This window comes from Silurus meridionalis, chromosome 16, assembly GCF_014805685.1.
Source record: "Silurus meridionalis isolate SWU-2019-XX chromosome 16, ASM1480568v1, whole genome shotgun sequence".
In the NCBI taxonomy this organism is placed as follows: Eukaryota; Metazoa; Chordata; class Actinopteri; order Siluriformes; family Siluridae; genus Silurus; species Silurus meridionalis.
In genome coordinates, this window is record NC_060899.1 from 3,072,303 (window position 1) to 3,092,896 (window position 20,594).

The 20,594-nt window shown below is 37.1% G+C and overlaps 1 protein-coding gene across 6 annotated transcripts in view; it reads right to left on the bottom strand.

Moving 5' to 3' along the window:
* Positions 1-18,245, bottom strand: part of LOC124398710 (cadherin-like protein 26) — a 34,659-nt gene extending 16,414 nt beyond the window's left edge. For 3 of the 6 annotated variants that reach the window (XM_046868975.1, XM_046868971.1, XM_046868976.1), the window contains exons 1-6: positions 10,369-10,496; positions 7,127-7,189; positions 6,828-6,923; positions 6,005-6,160; positions 5,136-5,283; positions 1,242-1,423 (exon numbers count right to left, since the gene is read on the bottom strand). In XM_046868975.1, the coding sequence (XP_046724931.1) occupies positions 1,242-1,423; positions 5,136-5,283; positions 6,005-6,160; positions 6,828-6,923; positions 7,127-7,189; positions 10,369-10,410 (687 nt within the window). In that variant the 5' untranslated portion in view covers positions 10,411-10,496. Of the gene's footprint in view, positions 1-1,241; positions 1,424-5,135; positions 5,284-6,004; positions 6,161-6,827; positions 6,924-7,126; positions 7,190-10,368; positions 10,497-18,010 lie in introns of those variants that run through there. The other 3 variants (XM_046868974.1, XM_046868973.1, XM_046868972.1) reach the window with 3 other exon arrangements.
* Positions 18,246-20,594: the final 2,349 nt, after the last annotated feature.

Below are 20,594 nucleotides of genomic sequence, written 5' to 3' on the forward strand. Positions count from 1 at the left end.
TGGATACCTGACCATATGTGCTTTATTAACATCCTATTACACATGTTCTAGTTTGCTGAACCTCCACTCATCTGAGATGATGTTTCACTAGATTATGTGTTTGAGATTTATTCAAACACAGGGGCTTTAGTGAAGTCAGGTACTGATGTAGGGGAGGTGAGAAGGTCAGGTGTTCCAAGACTATTGTTCCTATAGTGTACTTATTAAAATGCGTCATTGTTTCTATAGTAACTTAAATGAGGATAGTTTGTTTTAGGAGACCAGTTTTATAGAGTTGCAGAAATATTTTGCCATATAAGTACCAGAATTGTTTTATTTTATTGCCAATAATAAAAACCTGGTTCTTTTACATTTGAAGAACCGAAGATGGTTATTTCTGTGGAATCGCTTGCCCTTATTGTTTCTTTTCCTGCCACCTTGATTTTTTACAGTATCATCACACCACCACTGTATAGATTAGCTTTAAACAGCTGCACGCTAGTAGTTTAGTCCTTACTTAAACTAAATTTGTTTCCAAATCAGTTGGGATGCTGTGTAAAATTTGAATAAAAACAGAATGAAACAATTAGCAAATCTTATAAACCCATATTTTATTCACAGTAGAAAATAAAAAAACATACAAAATATTTAAACTAATAAAATTTACCATTTTAAAAAAAAGGTCAGAAAGCTAAAATCGACAGAGAAAAATATGTTTTCAAACGAAATTATACTGTGAAGCTCTGCCCATCTTTACTTCTGAGAGGCTCTGACTCTCCAAGATGCTCTTTTTTTATACGCAATTATGATACTGACCCATTGGCAATGGACCAAATTAGTTGCGGAATGTTCTTTCAGCTCTACCCCGTAAGTACTGCTTACTTTTTCAGCCTTTTGCTGCCTCTGTCCCAAATTTTGAGATGTGTTGCTGCCAACAATTTTTTTTTTTCTTCAAATGGAACATTTCCCAATTTTTTAAATGTTTTCTATCTTCTACTGTTGGAAAAAAAAAGGGTTTGTGCAAATCATTCGGTTCTATTTACATTTTACATGGCGTCCCAACATTTTTTAAAATTGAGCTTGTATATGAAACATGAAGCTCAAAAATCTGCTTTAATTTTAAGTCTGCTTTTTTACTTTTTAATTGAAAAATCACAATACTGGTGTGAAAAACAACAAATTGTAAAGTATAATTAATAGATTCACAGATACATGTTTGTATTGAGATGATTTTACGTCCTGAAAAGGAATTTACGACTTACGTCATAATCGAAGCATCCAGTGAAGAGAAGCTTGCCGATCGTGCTGTCATTGACGTTCCCAATGGATTTTAGGGAGAACACTGGCCATGCTGGTTCTTGAAACTTAATGTTCATGGATATGCGCGAATTATCATTGCCTGCCTCGTCTTTGTCGCTTGCTTGCAGAGAAAAAGGAAGCATACCTAATGCAGTAGGAACAGACAGCCATTGGGAGGTCACTGATGTAACTGCAAACATTCGAAAGATATACATAACCTGGAAGCAAAATATATACAGGATGAAGCCACTGCATATCCTGAATTCATTTGCAGATTTGCAAAAATTTCAGTATAACGAAATATGAAATTTGAATGCAACATGCCCATTTTAACCAGATTGTTTAACAGGATTCTGGAAGGGGAGAGGATGCCTGAGGAATGGAGAAGGAGTGTGCTGGTACCGATCTTTAAGCATAAGGGAGATGTGCAGACCTGCAGTAACTACAGGGGAATTAAGTTGATCAGTCACACCATGAAGTTATGGGAAAGAGTAGTGGAAGCCAGACTGAGAGAAGAGGTGACCATCTGTGAGCAACAGTATGGTTTCATGCCAAGGAAGAGCACCACAGATGCCTTATTTGCTTTGAGGATGTTGATGGAGAAGTATAGAGAAGGACAGAAGGAATTGCATTGTGTATTTGTGGATTTAGAGAAAGCGTACGACAGAGTGCCAAGAGAGGAGTTGTGGTATTGTATGAGGAAGTCAGGTGTGTCAGAGAGTGGTGAGGGTGGTGCAGGACATGTATGAGGACAGTGTTACGGCAGTGAAGTGTGCAGTAGGTACGACAGACTGGTTCAGGGTGAAGGTTGGACTGCATCAAGGATCGGCCCTGAGCCCTTTCCTGTTTGCAGTGGTGATGGACAGGTTGACGGACGAGGTCAGACAGGAGTCTCCCTGGACTATGATGTTTGCAGATGATATTGTGATTTGTGGTGAGAGTAGAGAGCAGGTTGAGAAGAGCCTGGAGAGGTGGAGATATGCGCTGGAGAGAAGGGGAATGAAAGTCAGTAGGACTAAGACAGAGTACATGTGTGTGAATGGGCAGTGGAGTGATGCGGTTGCAGGGAAAAGAGGTGAAGAAGGTGGAGGAGTTCAGGTACCTGGGGTCAACAGTGCAAAGTAATGGAGAGTGTGTTAGAGAAGTAAAGAAAAGAGTGCAGGCAGGGTGGAGTGGGTGGAGAAGAGTGACAGGAGTGATTTGTGATAGTAGGGTATCTGCAAGAATGAAAGGGAAAGTTTATAGGACTGTGGTGAGACCTGCGATGTTGTATGGATTAGAGACAGTGGCATTGAGTAAAAGTCAGGAGGCAGAGCTGGAGGTAGCAGAGCTGAAGATGTTAAGGTTTTCGTTGGGAGTGACGAGGATGGACAAGATTAGAAATGAGTTTATTAGAGGGACAGCGCATGTAGGATATTTTGGTGACAAGGTGAGGGAGGCGAGATTGAGATGGTTTGGACATGTGCAGAGAAGGGACATGAATTATATTGGTAGAAGAATGCTGAAGATGGAGCCACCAGGTAGGAGGAAAAGAGGAAGGCCAAGGAGGAGGTTTATGGATGTGGTGAGGGAAGACATGCAGGTAGTTGGTGTGAAAGAGGCAGATGTAGAGGACAGGGTGGTATGGAGACGGATGATCCGCTGTGGCGACCCCTAATGGGAGCAGCCAAAAGAAGAAGAAGAAGAAGAAGAAGAAGAATGCAACATGCCCATCTAATTTATCCCAGAAGTCTCTTGTGCTTAGTTTTCCTTTACACAGCACCTTACATTGTCATTGCCACTGTTATTGTATGTGGTTCGTTATAGTCATACTTCATTCCATAAAATTTGTATTCCCGTTTTGTAATATCTAAATATTTTTGCACAGAGGTGAAAAGAGCAATAAAATATTGTACTCAAGTAAAAGTAGTGTTACTGTAATAACATTTTATTAAAGTACAAGTAAAGTTACGGGTCTAAAAATGGATTAAAGTAAAAGTCAAAAGTAGTGCAAGGATGGAAATGGCAGTGGTAAATACTTATTTTAAGAAGAAGATGAATCATAGGGTGACATAGGAGTGAAGGAAGGTGCACACAGGTGGACGGACGAGGTCAGACAGGAGTCTCCGTGGACTATGATGTTTGTGGATTATATTGTGATTTGTTTGTGAGAGTAGGGAGCAGGCAGAGAAGAGCCTGGAGAGGTGGCGGTACATGCTGGAGAGAAGGGGAATGAAAGTCAGTAGGAGTAAGACAGAGTACATGTGTGTGAATGAGAGGGAGGGCAGTGGAGGGGTGTGGTTGCAGAGAGAAGAGGTGGAGAAGGTGGAGGAGTTCAGGTACCTGGGGTCAACAGTGCAAAGTAATTAAAAGCGCGTTAGAGAAGTGAAGAAAAGAGTGCAGGCAGGGTGGAGTGGTTGGAGAAGAATGATAGCAGCAGTGATTTGTGATTGAAGAGTATCTGCAAGACTGAAAGGGAAAGTTTATAGGACTGTGGTGAGACCTGCGATGTTTTGTGGTTTAGAGACAGTGGCATTGAGTAAAAGACAGGAGGTGGAGCTGGAGGTAGCAGAGCTGAAGATGATGCTTTGGGAACGCCTCGCGCGAGCGCCATCGCACAAACCAGGAAGTCACAAAATGTGAGCGACATCAGCTTCTAAAAAAGGAAAAGGTAAGCGCTGCAGGGATGCAGGGAGTATGGCCCAATGACGCAGCTCTCGTTCCACCAGGGAATTAGGGTTACGTACGGCAACCCTAATGACATTCTCTTTCAGCGGAGAGTGCGGATAGCCATGCGGCTACAGCAAGAACAATCATTTCTCTTGAAAGCCGATTGAGCATGCTCCACTCCCATGCAAACAACGCAAAGCTCATGTTTCGGTGAGAGGCAAGATTGAGATGGTATAGACATGTGCAGAGGAGGGACATGGGGTATATCGTTAGGAGAATGCTGAGGATGGAGCTACCAGGATGGATGAAAAGAGGAAGGCCAAGGAGAAGGTTTATGGATGTGGTGAGGAAAGACATGCAGGTAGTTGGTGTGAAAGAGGCAGATGTAGAGAACAGGGGGGAATGGAGACGAATGATCTGCCGTGATGACCCCTGAAGGAAGAAGACGAAAGAAGAAGAAAAAGAAATGCATTTAAAAGCAGGGGATTCTGGAGTAGTTTAAAAAGTACGACTTTAAAAAGTAGTACACAGAAAAACAACTTTAATAACAGTTATTTGATTAAATGTAATTCGTAACTTTCCACCTCTGTATTATATTTTCTCAAATTTTCTCTGATTTTAAATGTATAGAATTTTTTATCTAACGCCAATTTTCTGAGCAGCCTATCGGGTTTACATTTCACAGCAAGTATTCAATATATAACTGTTTGTGACGAATAAAAAAAAAAATAATTCTTAAAATCTTGAAATACAGTCTGCCATCACGTCTACAACAAACTGACCAAAACTGACCCCAACACAGAGAAATCCAGAGAAGTGATTGTGAATTAATGTAAATCATTAAGGAGTGAAAAAACACACCCCTATTTGCACCAATGGCACTGAGGAAAAGCAGCTCCAGGTTCCTGGGTGTCCATGTCGCATCTCCCCTGTCCCTCCCTGAAACCTCAACACCTCCTATCTGGTTAAAAAAAGTGCTGCAGCATTTGACTAAAGAACTGCGTAAGACACTTTCGGGACACAGCTGCCTAATGTTCCAAATATTTCTCAAAAGTGTTATTCAGAGTTACTTATAATGATCTCATTCATACTCAATTGAGTAGTGCAGGGGTAAAGGCCTTTCTCAAGGGCCAAGTAGCGGCAATTTAGTGGTGCTGGGATTTGAACTCACGACCTTCTGATCAGAAGTCCAACAGCGATGTGCTCACCTTCTTTTATGTTCTCTGGAACTTGCACACGTAAAACCTCAGGTGTGAACACTGGTCGATTGTCGTTTATATCCTGTATGGCTACGTCAAAGGACAACGTATTGTCAAGGGATTCACCGGTGTGGGCGTCAAACACATTGAACTCCACCTGGTCGTAAACATGTAACAAAGGAATGTGGAAAATTTAGTTAATGAAATAAACAGTGGAAGATTTAAATGACATCATTAACTTTCTGATTAACAGAGGTGGAAAGGAACGGATAACATTTACTCAAGTTGCTGTTTTTTTTTTTTTTTAAGTAATTTTTGAAATGTGCAATTTTACTCAAGTATATTTTGTTTGGATTCTACTTTGCAATAAATTCACGTACATTACCCCGTAAAAAGAAATAATAATGCTAAATTAATGTGAGGGGGGGAAACAATCCCGCCCCGGAAACTACTGCACTGATTGGTTGATGGACGGAGAACAAAAGACGTAAAACTGACAAGAAAGAAAGATGGAGACGGACAAGACAGACGCCAGCGATGCAAACCAGACAAGCAAAAGGCTGTGGAATTGAAAGTTGTTCAATGCCTGTGCTCACTGTCTAAATTCTGAATCTGCATTTGTGATTTTCTCTCATCATCATAAAGGAAACTAGAACAGGAGATTTTTTTTTTCTCTACTTTGAAAGACTTTTAAACTTTTTTTTTTTTTTACTTGAGTAGATTTTTAGACCAGTAACTTGTTCTTAAGTAAAATTTTATTGACGTAACAATACTTTTACTTGAGTAAATTATTTTATTACTCTTTCCACCTCTGCTGATTAATAAACGCTGACCAGAACTACACAGAAAATTTATAGGAGGAAAAAAAAATGTCTTACATGGAAAATGGGATATTTTTCCCGGTCTATTGGCATGTGCATGTAGACTTCACCGGTATGTTCATTGATGCCTAATGCACCTTTTGGGTCTTTCGTCACCCCATGGCCTGTGATTCCGAACCTGAGGGAGTGCTGGCCTTGCTTATCGTTGAACAACTGAAAATCAAGTGTGAAAGGGAACATTTCATTCAGCATTGTATTGCCTGAGTTTTTGACATATGCTACCCAAAATTGTCTATAGAGCCAATTTTAATTGTATCATCTAATGGATTTTCTTTTCCCCCTCAGACCCCCACACAAACACTACATGGAAAAAAAGTATTAGGACATCAAATATTTTCATCCATGTGTTTTTCACACAAAATCTTTCCCACAAATTTGGTCTTTAGATGCTGTAGTATGAAAATTTCCCTTCACTCGAAACCAAAACTGTTCCAGCATGACAATGTCCCTGTTCCCAAACAGAGCTCCATGGTTCCATGGGTAAGAGTGGAAGATCTTACACTCACTCCAGCTCCAACCCTATGGACCACTTTTGAAATGAAAGTGAATGCTGACTGCACCCCAAGTCTCCTCACCTCACATACATCAGTACCTGTCTTTAGTACCACCCTTGTGACTGAATGAATCCTCAGGAAATCTAGTGGAACATCTTCCCAGAAGAGTGAAGCTTATTAGAACAGCAAATTGGGACTAAATGTGGAATGGAAGTTCAAAAAGAAGCGCATACCAATCTTATGCCGAGGTGTCCACAAATTTCTTTCCTCATATAATGTATATTAAGCAATTAACACCATAGATGAAGAGTTTTGTAACACTGTACCTCTGTGATTTTCATTGGAAATGGTCCAGGACTCTCCTCCACTATTTCAATCGTAGTCAGCACCCATCTCCTTTTGGACCGAATGAGCACCCGCTCCTTAGAAAGAATGTTCAAGGCATAAATTTTTTATTTTTTTTTTATTGGTTGAGAGTCACCAACAAAAAACAAATGAATCCATGTTTTTAGTTGTCTTAACACATTATTTTCTTGCAAATAAGTTTCCTGAGAATGTATGAATACAAATCCATTAATGGAGCAATAATCCCATTGAGAAAATCGATTTCTTTGTAAATACATACACTTTCCCTTTCATCTTTGTCCATTTGACTCTTCAGGTAGGCAGGCGATGCCTCGGCCCACTGCTGGAAATATAGTTACAGTTAGTTCAAAAGTTGATAGCAAGTTGATTAAAGTCACCTAATGAATTTATAATCCAACGTGGAAAAAACTACAGAAGTCCGAAGACGCCATGCATTATAATTTGTTTTCTTTCTTGTTTTCTCGTGATCATGACACTTTTCTCCATGCGCCTGTTGCTACAAAAGGTTATGGTTATTATCCATGATGCTGCATCTAAAACATTTCTCATGATCAGTACTTCATTTTTCTGTGCATTCAACATAAGAGCATGTTCTCGAGACAGCATCATCGCAGCATCATGGATAATAACCATAACCACTGAGGGAGGGAGAAAACAACTATTGTTATGTTGAGATCAGGAGAAAATTAAGTCATGATATGGAGAAAACAAGAAAGCCTTTTTAAAAAAAAAAAATAAAAAACATGGCCTCTTAGGACTTCCATTAAAAAAAAACAACAAAAAACAAATAGCAGCAAATTAATTTAAACTTTAATTCATTACTGTATATTCAATTTTATTTTATTGGTAGAGCTTTTTTTATTTACACTGAATCTCCTTTTATTATAGTTATAATTCTTTGTAACTGTATGTTCATTAAAATCCAAATCCATCTTTCTTCTTCTTCTTCTTCTTTCGGCTGCTCCCATTAGGGGTCGCCACAGCGGATCATCCGTCGCCATACCACCCTGTCCTCTACATCTGCCTCTTTTACACCAACTACCTGCATGTCTTCCCTCACCACATCCATGAACCTCCTTCTTGGCCTTCCTCTTTTCCTCCTACCTGGTGGCTCCATCCTCAGCATTCTTCTACCAATATAATTCATGTCCCTCCTCTGCACATGTCCAAACCATCTCAATCTCGAAAATCCAAATCCATCTTTATGGCTCTCAAATTTAAGCATGTCCAAAGATGCGATAACATTTCCTTTGAATTTTACTTGAACTAGAAAACCCAAACCGGGGGTGGAGTGAAAGATCTCCTGCTATGAAGCTACAACCCTATTGAACACTTCTGGGATGAATGTAAATGTTGACTTCACCTCAGGCCTTCTCACCTTCTCACCTACATCAGTACCTGATTTTACGACACACCCTTGTGGATAAATGATCAACAGCACACTCCAAAATCTAGTGGAACATCTTAGAAGAGTGGAGGTTACTATAACAGAAAATGGGAACCAAATATGGAAAATATGATTCTTATGGTCCGGTGTCCAAAACATGTCTATATAGTCTATATATATTGTGTGTGTGTGTGTTTTTACATAAGCTGCACGTTTACTCTCATTATCTAAAGGTTTAAGTCAGTTTTGTATCAGATATTACTGATGACAAAAAGCAAGTAGCAAGTTACATAATTATTTATAAAAAAAATACAGTATCAGTGTGAGCATCCCAGAGTGTACAGTGGTGGCATAAAGCCTGAAGAGAACACTGATGACTTTTATAGTTAAAAACAACTTTCATCCATCTCCTTGTCTGTGCATCCAGCTACCCAACAATCTATCCTTCCATTTGCCTGACTGTCTGTCTACCTGTCCATCCGTCCATCCATCCATCCATCCAGATAGATAGATAGACACACAGACACACAGACAGATAGATAGATAGATAGATAGATAGATAGATAGATAGATAGATAGATAGATAGATAGACGGACGGACGGACGGACGGACGGACGGACGGACGGACGGACGGACGGACGGACGGACGGACGGACAGTTTTGTTATCTCACCCACTCACTGATACATTGAGTACCTGTAAACCTCTTGTATAAATTTGGATACATATAAAACACGAGGTAATTTAACTGCATTATTTTTCTCCAAACTGTCACCTCAGGCACTAACAGTAGGCTTTGGATGAAATGTATGTAGCTGTGTCACATTTCACTTTATGTTTACATTTACAGCGTTTAGCAGACGCCCTTGTCCAGAGCGACGTACAAAAGTGATGTACATAAGTGATGTTTATATTCTGAGAACTATTTATATACATGCAAGTGAAAAGGTGAAAGGAACTAAACTGAACAATATGACACAAACTGTCCAGATGCCGAGCGTATAAAGCCGTTCTTCATGCTGAGGGAGGATTTTTTTATTCAAGATTAAGTGAAACATTAGACTTTTATTAGATTTTTTTTCTTGCACAAAGTAAATTTTCATACCGTAAATCACCTGCAAATTTATTTTCACTGGGGCAGGCAAATGAGTTACCACAATAAAGCGTGTAAAATTATTGCAGACACTAAATACTTTTTAAAACTGATATGGAAAGAAAATTACATTTATGCAGTATGACAAAGAAATGTACGTTTATATTACAACAGATTTAAGTTCAAACACATTCACTGTGTCACTTTAATGCTTAGTGGTAATCGAGTATTAATTCATAGGTACTTATAATTTGTAACAAGTGTCATTTTAATGTTTTAATCTGCATTTAAATCCAATTTAAGGTACTGAAATGTTACCAATATCAGTTTTTATTTATTTATTTATTTATAAGCCAAATCAGAATGTTTGGTATTTTCCAACTCAATGTTTAATCTTTCATATGATCAAGTATCAGTGGAGTAAATTGCAAAGAAAACATGAATAAATTAAAAGTTAAGTTTCTGTCAGACCTGGTATCACACCTTATAAGAAAAAGCAATGAACAATAAAAAAAAAAAAACAACACTATGCAAACCATTACTTTATAGAAAATATACTATACATTTGAGTATTTTGTGAAAGCTCGGTATTACTGAATGAAGATATGGAAATTTGCAAGCCTGAGACCAGTAGCAGTAACACACTGGATGTAAAAGATGAAAAACTCTAGCAAAAAAGTGAACCTGCAGCATATTCACACCTCATCGACTAGAGCTCAAACCTGATTTTTAAGTTTTGTAGCATTGGCCATGTGACCTTAATTCCCAATGCAAAAGTAATACAAAAAAAATCAGAATTTGCCCAGACATTAAGAATATTTCTTTTCCTAACACAGAATTTAGACACTGCACTAATTTTAAAAGCAAACTAATATCTAAACACCTTAAAGCAAACATTTTGCTCGAATTATTTTCAAACAAATACAAGCCATAATATCTGGATTCTGTGCAAAAAAGGAAAAAAAAGAACCCTTGAGAAACATTGCTCTAATATTAAATAATAATAAATATGAATTCTTACAGCCAGTAGTAGTAGTAGTAGTAGTAAGATGGTCCTCCCCATCCTTAAAACAAGTACAAGAACTTCCAACGTCTTATTCTGTATATGGATGAGATCTTCAGAACGTCCTATTTTGTATATGTATACACTCTCCTTCTTTCTTTCTGTGTGTATTGTTTTAAGCAACTAAACTCGAGGCCGCTGGTGTAGGTGTGGCCATTGTGATGTCAGTGAGATATGAAGGGGACCTGCTGTTGCTTTTTTTGCATCTTGCACTGTATTTCAGTCTGTTAAGCAAAATACAAAACCGTGTCAAAACCGAATTCAGCATTTATATTTATATATACACTCATATATAAATTTTAAGGTTAGTTTACCTACGCCTATGTATTTTTGTCCTTTCGTTGGAATCCAGTGACTGACAGAATGAGAGCAGGAAGCTGTGTGTGTGTTGGCAGGAACCGGCTTGCTGAAAGTCGTTCACAGAGAAAAACCTCACGCCTTTCCCACAAATAATGTAACAGATTTTTTTATACCTTTATATTCCTCAATTTTACTCAGGCAACATTTACATAATTTCAAAGATGCCATTATCTTATTTATACATCTGAGCAGTTGGGGCTTAAGGGCTTTGTTTGAGGGCACCTTGGTTGCTGTGGGATTTAAACTCATGACCTTCCTTCCATTAAAAAAAAAAGCAGAAATAAATAAATAATGCAACATACAGTGTATGGACAAAAGTCTGTGGACAACTGACTATACGATCCCATCTACTGATACTGCATTCAAATACATCCTATACAACATTATGGTAACAGTTTGGTGAAGAACCACACATGGCTGGAAGAGTCAGTTGTCATTATAGTTGACACCGTTGTCCGTATAGTGCATCTGAATTGCAAGACAACACAGTAATTATTTTTATTTGACTCATAAAAGGGCCGTTAGGAACCGAGATACCAATAAGAAGTATTCAAACCAGGAACTTTAATTAACTTTCACTTGTTTATTAACAGTCATTATATTGGCACTCATTATTGTTATTTATCTGTAGGTGATGTGCATTCTTGTATCTGGTGGAAATTCCCAAGATCTCACCTAGTTCCACAGAACTGAATTGTTGTCCATGCAGCAGCAACTCTCACTGTCCAGTGTCCTGTGTTGTTTAAAGATTTATGATCACACTCTTAATGTCACCCAAATGAGGATGGGTTCCCCTTTTAAGTCTCTCAACGTTCTTCCTCATAACATCTAAGGGAGTTTTTCCTTGCCACAGTCGCCATGGCTGCACATCAGGGGTAAATACACATCGTTCACCTTGACTGTTAAATTCAGTAAAGCTGAGACGATGTCTGTGAAAAGCGCAATAAAAATAAACTTGACCTGACTTGACTTGACATACAGTGACTGAGGATTAAAGTGCGTATTAAACCAAACACAAAGTGGAAAATGTATACAAGACACACACTTGGGTCTCATCCATGAGCACTCCCCTTAAATGACATTACAAGGAAAACGGTTTTAGCATTTCTGAAACCGGTTTAAGTTTCCTGCAATTAAATGAATACTGCGATTTATGGCAACACTCAGAATGAAAGAAAGTGATTTGAACTCTATTTGGAAGTGGAAGATGGATAGATAAATGGATGGATGGTACAATTGCACCTGAGCAAAGAAGGAAGTAAAGCACCTGCACCCTATGTCCTCATCTACAAATTCAATAATACATCTTTGTCTATGTTTCAGCTTTTACACTGTGGCATAGAGTTTTTTCTTGTGAATATTGAGGGGTTTTTTTACCAGGGAAATTCTGCCAAATGTGTAAATATAGAAAAAAAAAATGCTGTTTTTGGTATTTTTAGAAGAACAATGACATACTTGGTAATGTGACCAACTTTATTTAAAACAAAAGTAAAATTGTGGACTGCAGATATTGTGCCTCATATTCAGTTGATCAAATTGTAAAAAAAAAAAAAAAAAAAAAAATACACTGATTCAAGAAAATACCACAGTCCAAAGTCTCTTAAATTTTAAGAGAAACTTTTGAGGACTTTTGTAGACTTCGAGTTTTCAGATCTGTCCAGACGAATGTGACAGGATGTAGCTTGATCTCACAAACATGATACTTTGTGCTCGAATAAGAAAAATGTACTTTCCAGGAAAAACAATCACAAATGTAAAGACTAAACCTCAACCAATTTAATATGTGTTGCTCTTCAAAGGTCGGTATGAATGTGCCTGACAAGTACAGGATTAAAAAAATTCAAACCAAACACTTGCCTTCTGTATTTTATCCATTAGTATTTTTTATTTAGAACTCCCGCAACTCTCAGCAAAAGTAAAACTAATCAATGCCGAGAGTTTGAAAAGAACTCGATGTAGAGTTTCAGGAGAAAATAAAATTGAAATCAAAGAAAAACAGGACCGAATGAAGCATTCTACTTTTATGCTTTTGTTTAATGCCTAATTACCCCAAGTTTGCTCATCATGTAACAAATTGCGCATAACTTGTGTTGTGCAGAACTTGGCTCAGAATCTGCTTTATTGAAGCAACCTTACATGAAGTAACCTGCTCCTCTACATCATGGCCAAACTACACTGGCTGAACTCATCTTTGTTTGTTTAAAGACAAGTTGAGTCTTAATGGGAGCTCAACACCAGTCATCAGTAATGTTGATACAGTGAGAGGGTGTGGAAAGGTTCACCTGCAGGGAGTTATCTTTTGTTGTTTGCCAAGTTATGATGAGAAGAAGCATGTCAAGAGCATTCGAGGTAATTGTGTTGCTCAGGGGTATAGCTTGAAAGAAAAAAAAAAAGAAAAAAGTGAGAGTGCCATTTGGTTTGCAAAGTAATAGACTCGACTCATCTTTTACGAAAGATCTGTTGACTCATTCAGTTGTTCATGTAGGTTTGTTTTTTTCTATATTTATTTATTTATTTATTTGCAATATTTGCTTAGGCATGGGAATGTGTGCATGTTTCCACACACTACTGACTAGCCTTGTGGTAGAATGGTGCCAACTGACTATGCCAAGTTTCTATATAACACATTGTCTAGTATATAAGTTTTAATTAATTATTGATTCCAGTGTGCAGAATACACAAACAGATGACAGACAAATGAGTTAACTTAAGCCTCACTTTGAGTGGTTAGAAGGTGGGGGAGTGTTGATGAAAGAGGGAGGATGAGGGAGTGACAACATCCAAACATGTCAATTAATCAAAACACCCAATGCTTCTGAACTCTTTAAATGTGTTTTTGGGCCAACCACAGTTGTTACCCGAAAGACTGTGGGGCTGCGCAAGAGAAAGCTCTGCTCAGTGCTGCAGCCTTTATTAATCAAGGTACCAACAAACGACCTGCACTCTTTGGATCAATGTGGCTGTGGCAAATCTTTAAGAATTAAAATAATCTAAAGAAATTCTCTCAGGTACTGTGCTGTAAGACTATTCAGTGCTTTAGTGCTTTTCAATGAACATGCATAAAAACAAATAAATAGGCAAAAACAGAACCTTGAAAGACAACAAACTTTAACTTTACCTAATAATGATCAGTCACATAAGAGTGTAAGATAAAAACACGGCCATCCCGTTAACTCCAACAACTTTTTATTTTTCCATCAAAAACAAAAGTATGATCAATGATTAAAGCCGCATTATGGTCAAGCAACACAAGCAAGTAGGCATGGGCTGTGCAACAACCTTTTCTAGGATTTTGGAGATAATAGGAAGGTTTGATATTTGCTATTATACAAACAACTGACAAAGGTCTGGTTTTATAATTAAGGTCAGGGCCCATGTTTTTAATCTAATTTTATAAATTGTACCTTAAAAGATTTAGTACAACCAACTGATCATTTTCTGCATTTTATCTGTTTGAAGAAGAGTTCATGAAAAAATAAGTGATAATTGTTCAGTCTCTTGAATGAGAATCATTCTAATTGATCTAACTCATTCTGATCAGATCTAATTGATCTGATATAATTATCTCCAACGTTTGTCATCTAAATTTTTGTCTTTAATCATAAATCCCTGTCAGGTAGAACTTTATAATCCCCTCTTAAATAGACAAATACCAAATTACCAGTAACTTTAAAGTAAATAGATTATTTACAGTAACCAGTAAATAGATTATTTTGTAAAATTGCTGACAAATGACAATGTGAAAGTGATTTGGTGCTCTAATTATTATTATTAGGGAGTTTCCTCATTAGGAATAACAAGATTGACAACACAATTAGGTTGTAACACTTTATTTTTACACTTCAAGGTGTGCTTTCAAGGTGAGGTGTCAAAAAAATGCTAGTAATGCTAGTAATAAAGAAATTCATTATATTATTAGTACATGGCCAGCTCTCGAGCTATTTCCCAAAATCCCCAGTTACAACATTTGCCATTTTATGTAACCTCAGTACCTTCCTATATTACTAACACTGTGCTTTGTTTTAATGGTCTATTTCAGCGCTATATATTTCGACGCGTGTCATCACCTAGCATTAGGGCATTTATTCCAACTTCCGGTTTGTCTTTCAGTTAGCCTAGCTATTTGATCAGCTTAAGCCTACATCCTGTTTTTGCTCACTTCTGCCTTTGTATCTGGTATATATCTGGAATTGCCATTATCTTAAACTAGCCCAGTTCTACCCATCTAGACATAAACAATTTACCAATATTAGTACTTTGATTCAAAGAAAGGAATGCCTTTGGCTTTTATTTTGCAGCATTTTAGTTACATTTTGGTTTCTAAGCAAATCCTTTTTAATACCTAAAAATGTATAAAAGTGTTAAACTAATCGATTCACAAATTTTAATTAATAAAAATTGTGATCTATGAGATTTTCAACATTTATTTTTATTTTTTTTATTTTGAAAACATTGTATTGTAAATCCCCCCCAACCCCCACACATATTTTTGTAATCCAGATGAAATGTTAGTCATTTTGTCACAAATGTTTAGGCCACCTACCAGACACAATGGTGTACTGTTGTACATGTTTTTTTAGCATAGCAATGGTGTCATGCTTAAGCTTACTACTTAGTCTGGGACAAAGCAGTAAATTATCTCGAAATGGGTATTGTGTCTGCAAGTGAGGATGAAATAAAGTTACATGTCCAGTGGGTTTAAATACATGTTCAATCCAAAATGCTTAATATATTACATTACATTACATTACACATTACATTTATATAGCGCTTTTCTGCAGCACTCAAAGCGCTTTACATATAAAAGGGGGGATTCTCCTAAGATTACTAGCTAACAAGAATATGGAGACATCTGCATGCTGTGTTTTTAGACCGAACTCCTCCTCAATGTAAAATCTAAGCCATAAAAGTGTGCAATAATTCAATATGCAAATAATTTTACAATAATCAGGCATTTGGGATGTTTCTTGCACAAGCTTAATGTCAAAAAAACCTGTTTTATCATTAACGGTTAATTCACCCCAAGGCACCTGCTATTTCAAAAGCTGGCGCTGTATATCCAACATGCTCGAAATCTATTTAACCAATGCCAAGCGGAATAACATATAAATCAAAAATATGTTCACAACAGATTTGAGCTGAGTAAAGTGGAATCACATGCCAGGCCTGGCAACTCTTTTCCTTTACAGATTTACATGATCTTGTTTGGCAACAGTCAAGTAGGATGCAGAAGTGAGACTATTTTGGAATTTGAACTTTCACCCTCCAGAGTAATAAGATTGATTGCTGAATGTTATCATTTGTTAAATCTAATTGAAGGGGGAAAAGTCCTGTCTCTTCAGGAGGTCATATCAGGATTCTAAACACATGCAAGCAATGAAGCTGAAGTACTCAGTAGACAGTGGGGTGGTGTTTCAACGAAATCCAGTGCACTGTACCAAAAATACACTGTTTCGTATTAAACATGAGTGAAGTATTCCTTACACTCCACAACTCCAAGCTCCTGATAAAGAGCAAAGTGGTAACACAATGCTTAAGACTCTGGGTCATTGATTTGAAGGGCAGAAGTTCAAGCCCCGACACTGACAAGCTGGCAGGCTCTTGAGCATGGCCCTTAACCGTCTTTGCTTCAGTGGAGCGCCATCATGGTTGACCCTGTGCTCTGACCCCCAACTTCCTAACAAGCTGGAATAGGACAAGAAAGAATTTCACTGTAATGTATGTGACGAGCAACATCCTGTTTTTTTCTGTGATATTTTCCCACTTAAAAAGACTGAAAATTACACATGTTGAGCATGTACTAAATACAAAGTGGTGTTTTTCCTTCCATTGATTCCGATCAACTTTTTTTAAAATTGTATTATTTTTTTTCTTTCTGAGGGTAAAAATGGGAAAACTTAACCCAACAAGAAAACAAAATTACCAGGTGCACAAAAGGCAACCCTAATACCAGGTTCACATAGGTACACAGTGTGTATCCAAAACCTAAATGGTGGTGATAAATCTACTCTTAAGCTTCGTTATTCTGAGTAGGCTTTCCACTAGATTTTGAAAGTGGTTATTGGAATGTTTTTTCATTCAGCTGCTGCAAGACATTGGGCCCTCATGATTTTTGAGGTTGTCTTGGGTTCACTTAGAGTTTAGTGGGGTTGAGAAGGTCATGCCTTTGTGCAGGACACTCAAATTCTTCCAGATCTTCAAAGAGCTTGATTTGTGCATTTTCAGGTTTGAACTTCTTAGTATTAGTGTGGGCAAAACAATTCAATAAAACTGTGTACCAAGTCTGTAGCAAGAACTACATAGTGCGATGGTCAGGGGAGCAGATACTTTTGTTCGCTAGGTGTATAGGCAAAATGATGTCATTAAATTTCAAAAGGAGAATTTAAAGCTACTGAAGTGAAATGTATAAAAAAAAGTGCTAAAAATGCTACTAAAGTTCACTACTTTAAGACCCTGAGGTCCTGAGTTATTGAGATTCACTTGTGCAATCAGCAGGTGTAATGTGGGTGTGAAATAAACAATAATCACGTCATTAAAAGTGATCGGAGCCATAAATAATCTAATAAAAATGAAGTTTTTATGTGTCTTCATTGTTCTCGATGGCTGCAGGTATTCACAAGTGTGCCACAAAAAAAAAAAAAAAAAAAAAAAAAAGGGATTCATAATCCAATACAAGAGCAATCGTGGAGACACGAGTCTTAAAGGTCTAAGAAAAGACAAGCTTCAGAAAGGATTTGTATCAGTTCTAAATGTGCTTTAAATTAATATTTTTTAAGTGTTTAATACTCTAATCAACATGGACAAATATGGATGCTTTACGCAAATGTATGTTTATTATTAGTGAAGCCAAACTCAACAAAAACATAAATTGTCTTATATGCTTTAAAGTAATTATAATTGTATCAAATTACCCAAATCATCAGGACACCAAAAGGAACTTTTGCTATGTTTCCACACGGACGGTTTTAATTGCCGGATGTGTGCATCATGACTGATTTTGATGCTTGATTTGTGAATTGGCGCATCGATAAAACAAATGTTTACTGATTAAAATAAATATTTTGCTAAAATAAAATTTTTTTAACTACAGAAAGGACGTTGTGAATAAATAAATGTTGCGAGGAAGGTTTTAATGTCACCTTTTTATATTTATTCCTTTATATTTTTGTTAAAAATGGACAGACAAAAAAATACATGCTGCATTAATAAAGTTAGTAAAAAAGTCCATAAACAGGTTTACCATAATATGTGGCCAATCAGATCCCGGTATGTTTGTTGTCTCGTGTTTGCTGATGTGTAAATGTGTCCCTCCTACATCCAGGTTCTTCCAATTTGTTCCATCGAATTGCTGGAATGCTTTCTGGCACAGATTCCTCCAAAGTCATCTTAGAGAAGCTTTATAATGGGAACAGGCATCTTGGAAAACTTAATCATGAGGGTGGTCATCTTGGACAAACTTAATCATGAGGACAGCCATCTTGTTGGGGCCATTTGTAATCTTTCCACGAGCGAGGTCCTGCCTCCTACAGTCTAAAGCTGGAAATACAGAATATGTCAAATATTTTTTAATAAAAAATACAAATGAAATAATAAATTAAATTAAAAAAGAAATAAGTAATAAGAGTCAAGAAAATAAAAGACTATTTTTTTTTTTTTTCAAATGAATTTTTTTTTTTCATGTGTTCTCAGATGAATAACGATAAAAGATGCTATTTAATGATATTAGTAATAAACCTGATTTGTATAAGGTATTTTTTTTTATCTGGACCAGCCTTTTCTATAGTGGTAAGTAGGAGATATTTATTTATTTATCATATATAAAGAATCAGAAGAAATATGTTGCCACACTGTATGAGTGTGTCTTTATGAGTGTCCATTATGCTAGTCATATACATACATACATACACAACACAGTTGTTCTCTCTCTCTCTCTCTCTCTCTCTCTCTCTCTCTCTCTCTTTCAGCATTCTTTTTTAGGAACCTGTTCTGCTCGTTCACAAAAACACAAGATCAGTTACCCCATAGCAGCTACGCCAGACACATGGCACTGGTACAACTGCCTTACGTAAATGTGGCATATGCAATTTTAACGATCCCATTTTGACATTAATATCCTTACTGACAATATTTATTGAGGTGAAAGTGGGACAAGTAAAACCGAATGACTGCAAAGAGAATGATGTATCGCCATAATTAAATTCTGCTATTTTACAACATATACAAACACAGAAAAGAACACGCAGCAGAATGTATTGAAATGACATTAGAATGAAGAGTGGGATTGACTCTTTGACTGTAGGGGCGAGGGGTTGATATTTGTGAAGGTTTTTTCTCTGTTAGTCGAGGGAGTGTAGTCAGATACATCGGGATACATTAAGACATGTCGAGATGTTGAGATTTCAGCCACCCGAGGCTTCTGTTGTTGCACAGGGATCAAGCTGGCGAGTGTCAAGACGGTGCTTCATACGAGTCAGGACTGCAACCAAAGACTGTAATGTAGAAGTGAATTCTATAAGTTTTCTACACATTTTGTGTGTATATGCAATCTAATTCATGACTGTGCACGTTTGCATGAAAGGAGTCAGTGGAGCTGTGGAAGTGTGGAAGAAGTTGTGAGGGTTTTTTTACAATTTGGCTTTTGCTTTGTGCTTTTGGATCTACTTAAGTTAAGTGCATTGACGAATGGAGTACCGGCTAGTGTCGGGAAAGCTACAGTTACGTACAGATTTGACGCCAGAGAAGGTGAAAAGTACAGATATATTCTGTAAAATATGAGAATATAAGTTAAAGTGTCTCTTTAACCTTTCACTTGAGTAAAAGTACAAAAGTAGTTACCGTTAAATGAACTTAAGGATTCAAAGCACTATGATTTATTATATATATAATGTTCTTATTATCATTTCTGTCACAAGACTCTTTAATTAATCAACAGTTTATGTAAAAATATTCTAATGTTAATAGAATGATATTAATGGGTCAAACACTGGTATTTAATACAATTATCATGAGCCCAGTAACAAATTATATGTTACTGTCCACCACTGCTTCTCAAAGCAACGTTTTCAGAGATACATTGGTTCAAAAGTTGTATAAAGTATGTATAAGTTTAGTGCCTATAAGATTTATAATAAGTTTTTCAAAATGAGCAGAGATGACAAAAGTACACACATCCTTCACTGAAGTAGAAGTTCAGATACTCATGTTTTAAAAAACTCTTGTAAAAGTTAAAGTAAAGTAAGTAAAGAAGTTTGAGCTCTGACATGTACTTAAGTAAAAAGTAGTCATTACTTCTGTCTGTTTTAGTGTCACGCTGGTAACTGGGTAACACTCCACATACAGTAGAACCATTGAATCCACTTCTGGACCTTCTTGTGAGTCAGATTTTATTCTATACGATGTGAATGTGAACATCCCAGTTTCCATCACATCACATACACACTGATGAAAAGTAAAACTAGACCAAGAGTAAAACCAAAACAAAATGCTTTGTTGATTGTTGATTGATGTTGTACCATGTTCTGTCTAATCCACCTGAATTATATGTTTAAGGTTCTGTAAAAGGGAGGAAGTAGAAATCTAAAAAGACGAGATATTTCGACGTGTTCACTCTGATTGACTCTGGGCTTGCTAGTTTATGGTTGCTAGCTTGTTGGGCATGTAGCTCATAATGTTTTCTAGAGACCAGAATGTGTTCCAAAGAGCTTGAACCATCCTGAGCCGAGATTGAGATATGAGGTATTGAGATTGAGAAAATTGTAAAAACTTCTTAAACTTCTTCCTCATCTTTCGGCTGCTCCCATTAGGGGTCGCCACGGCGGAGCATC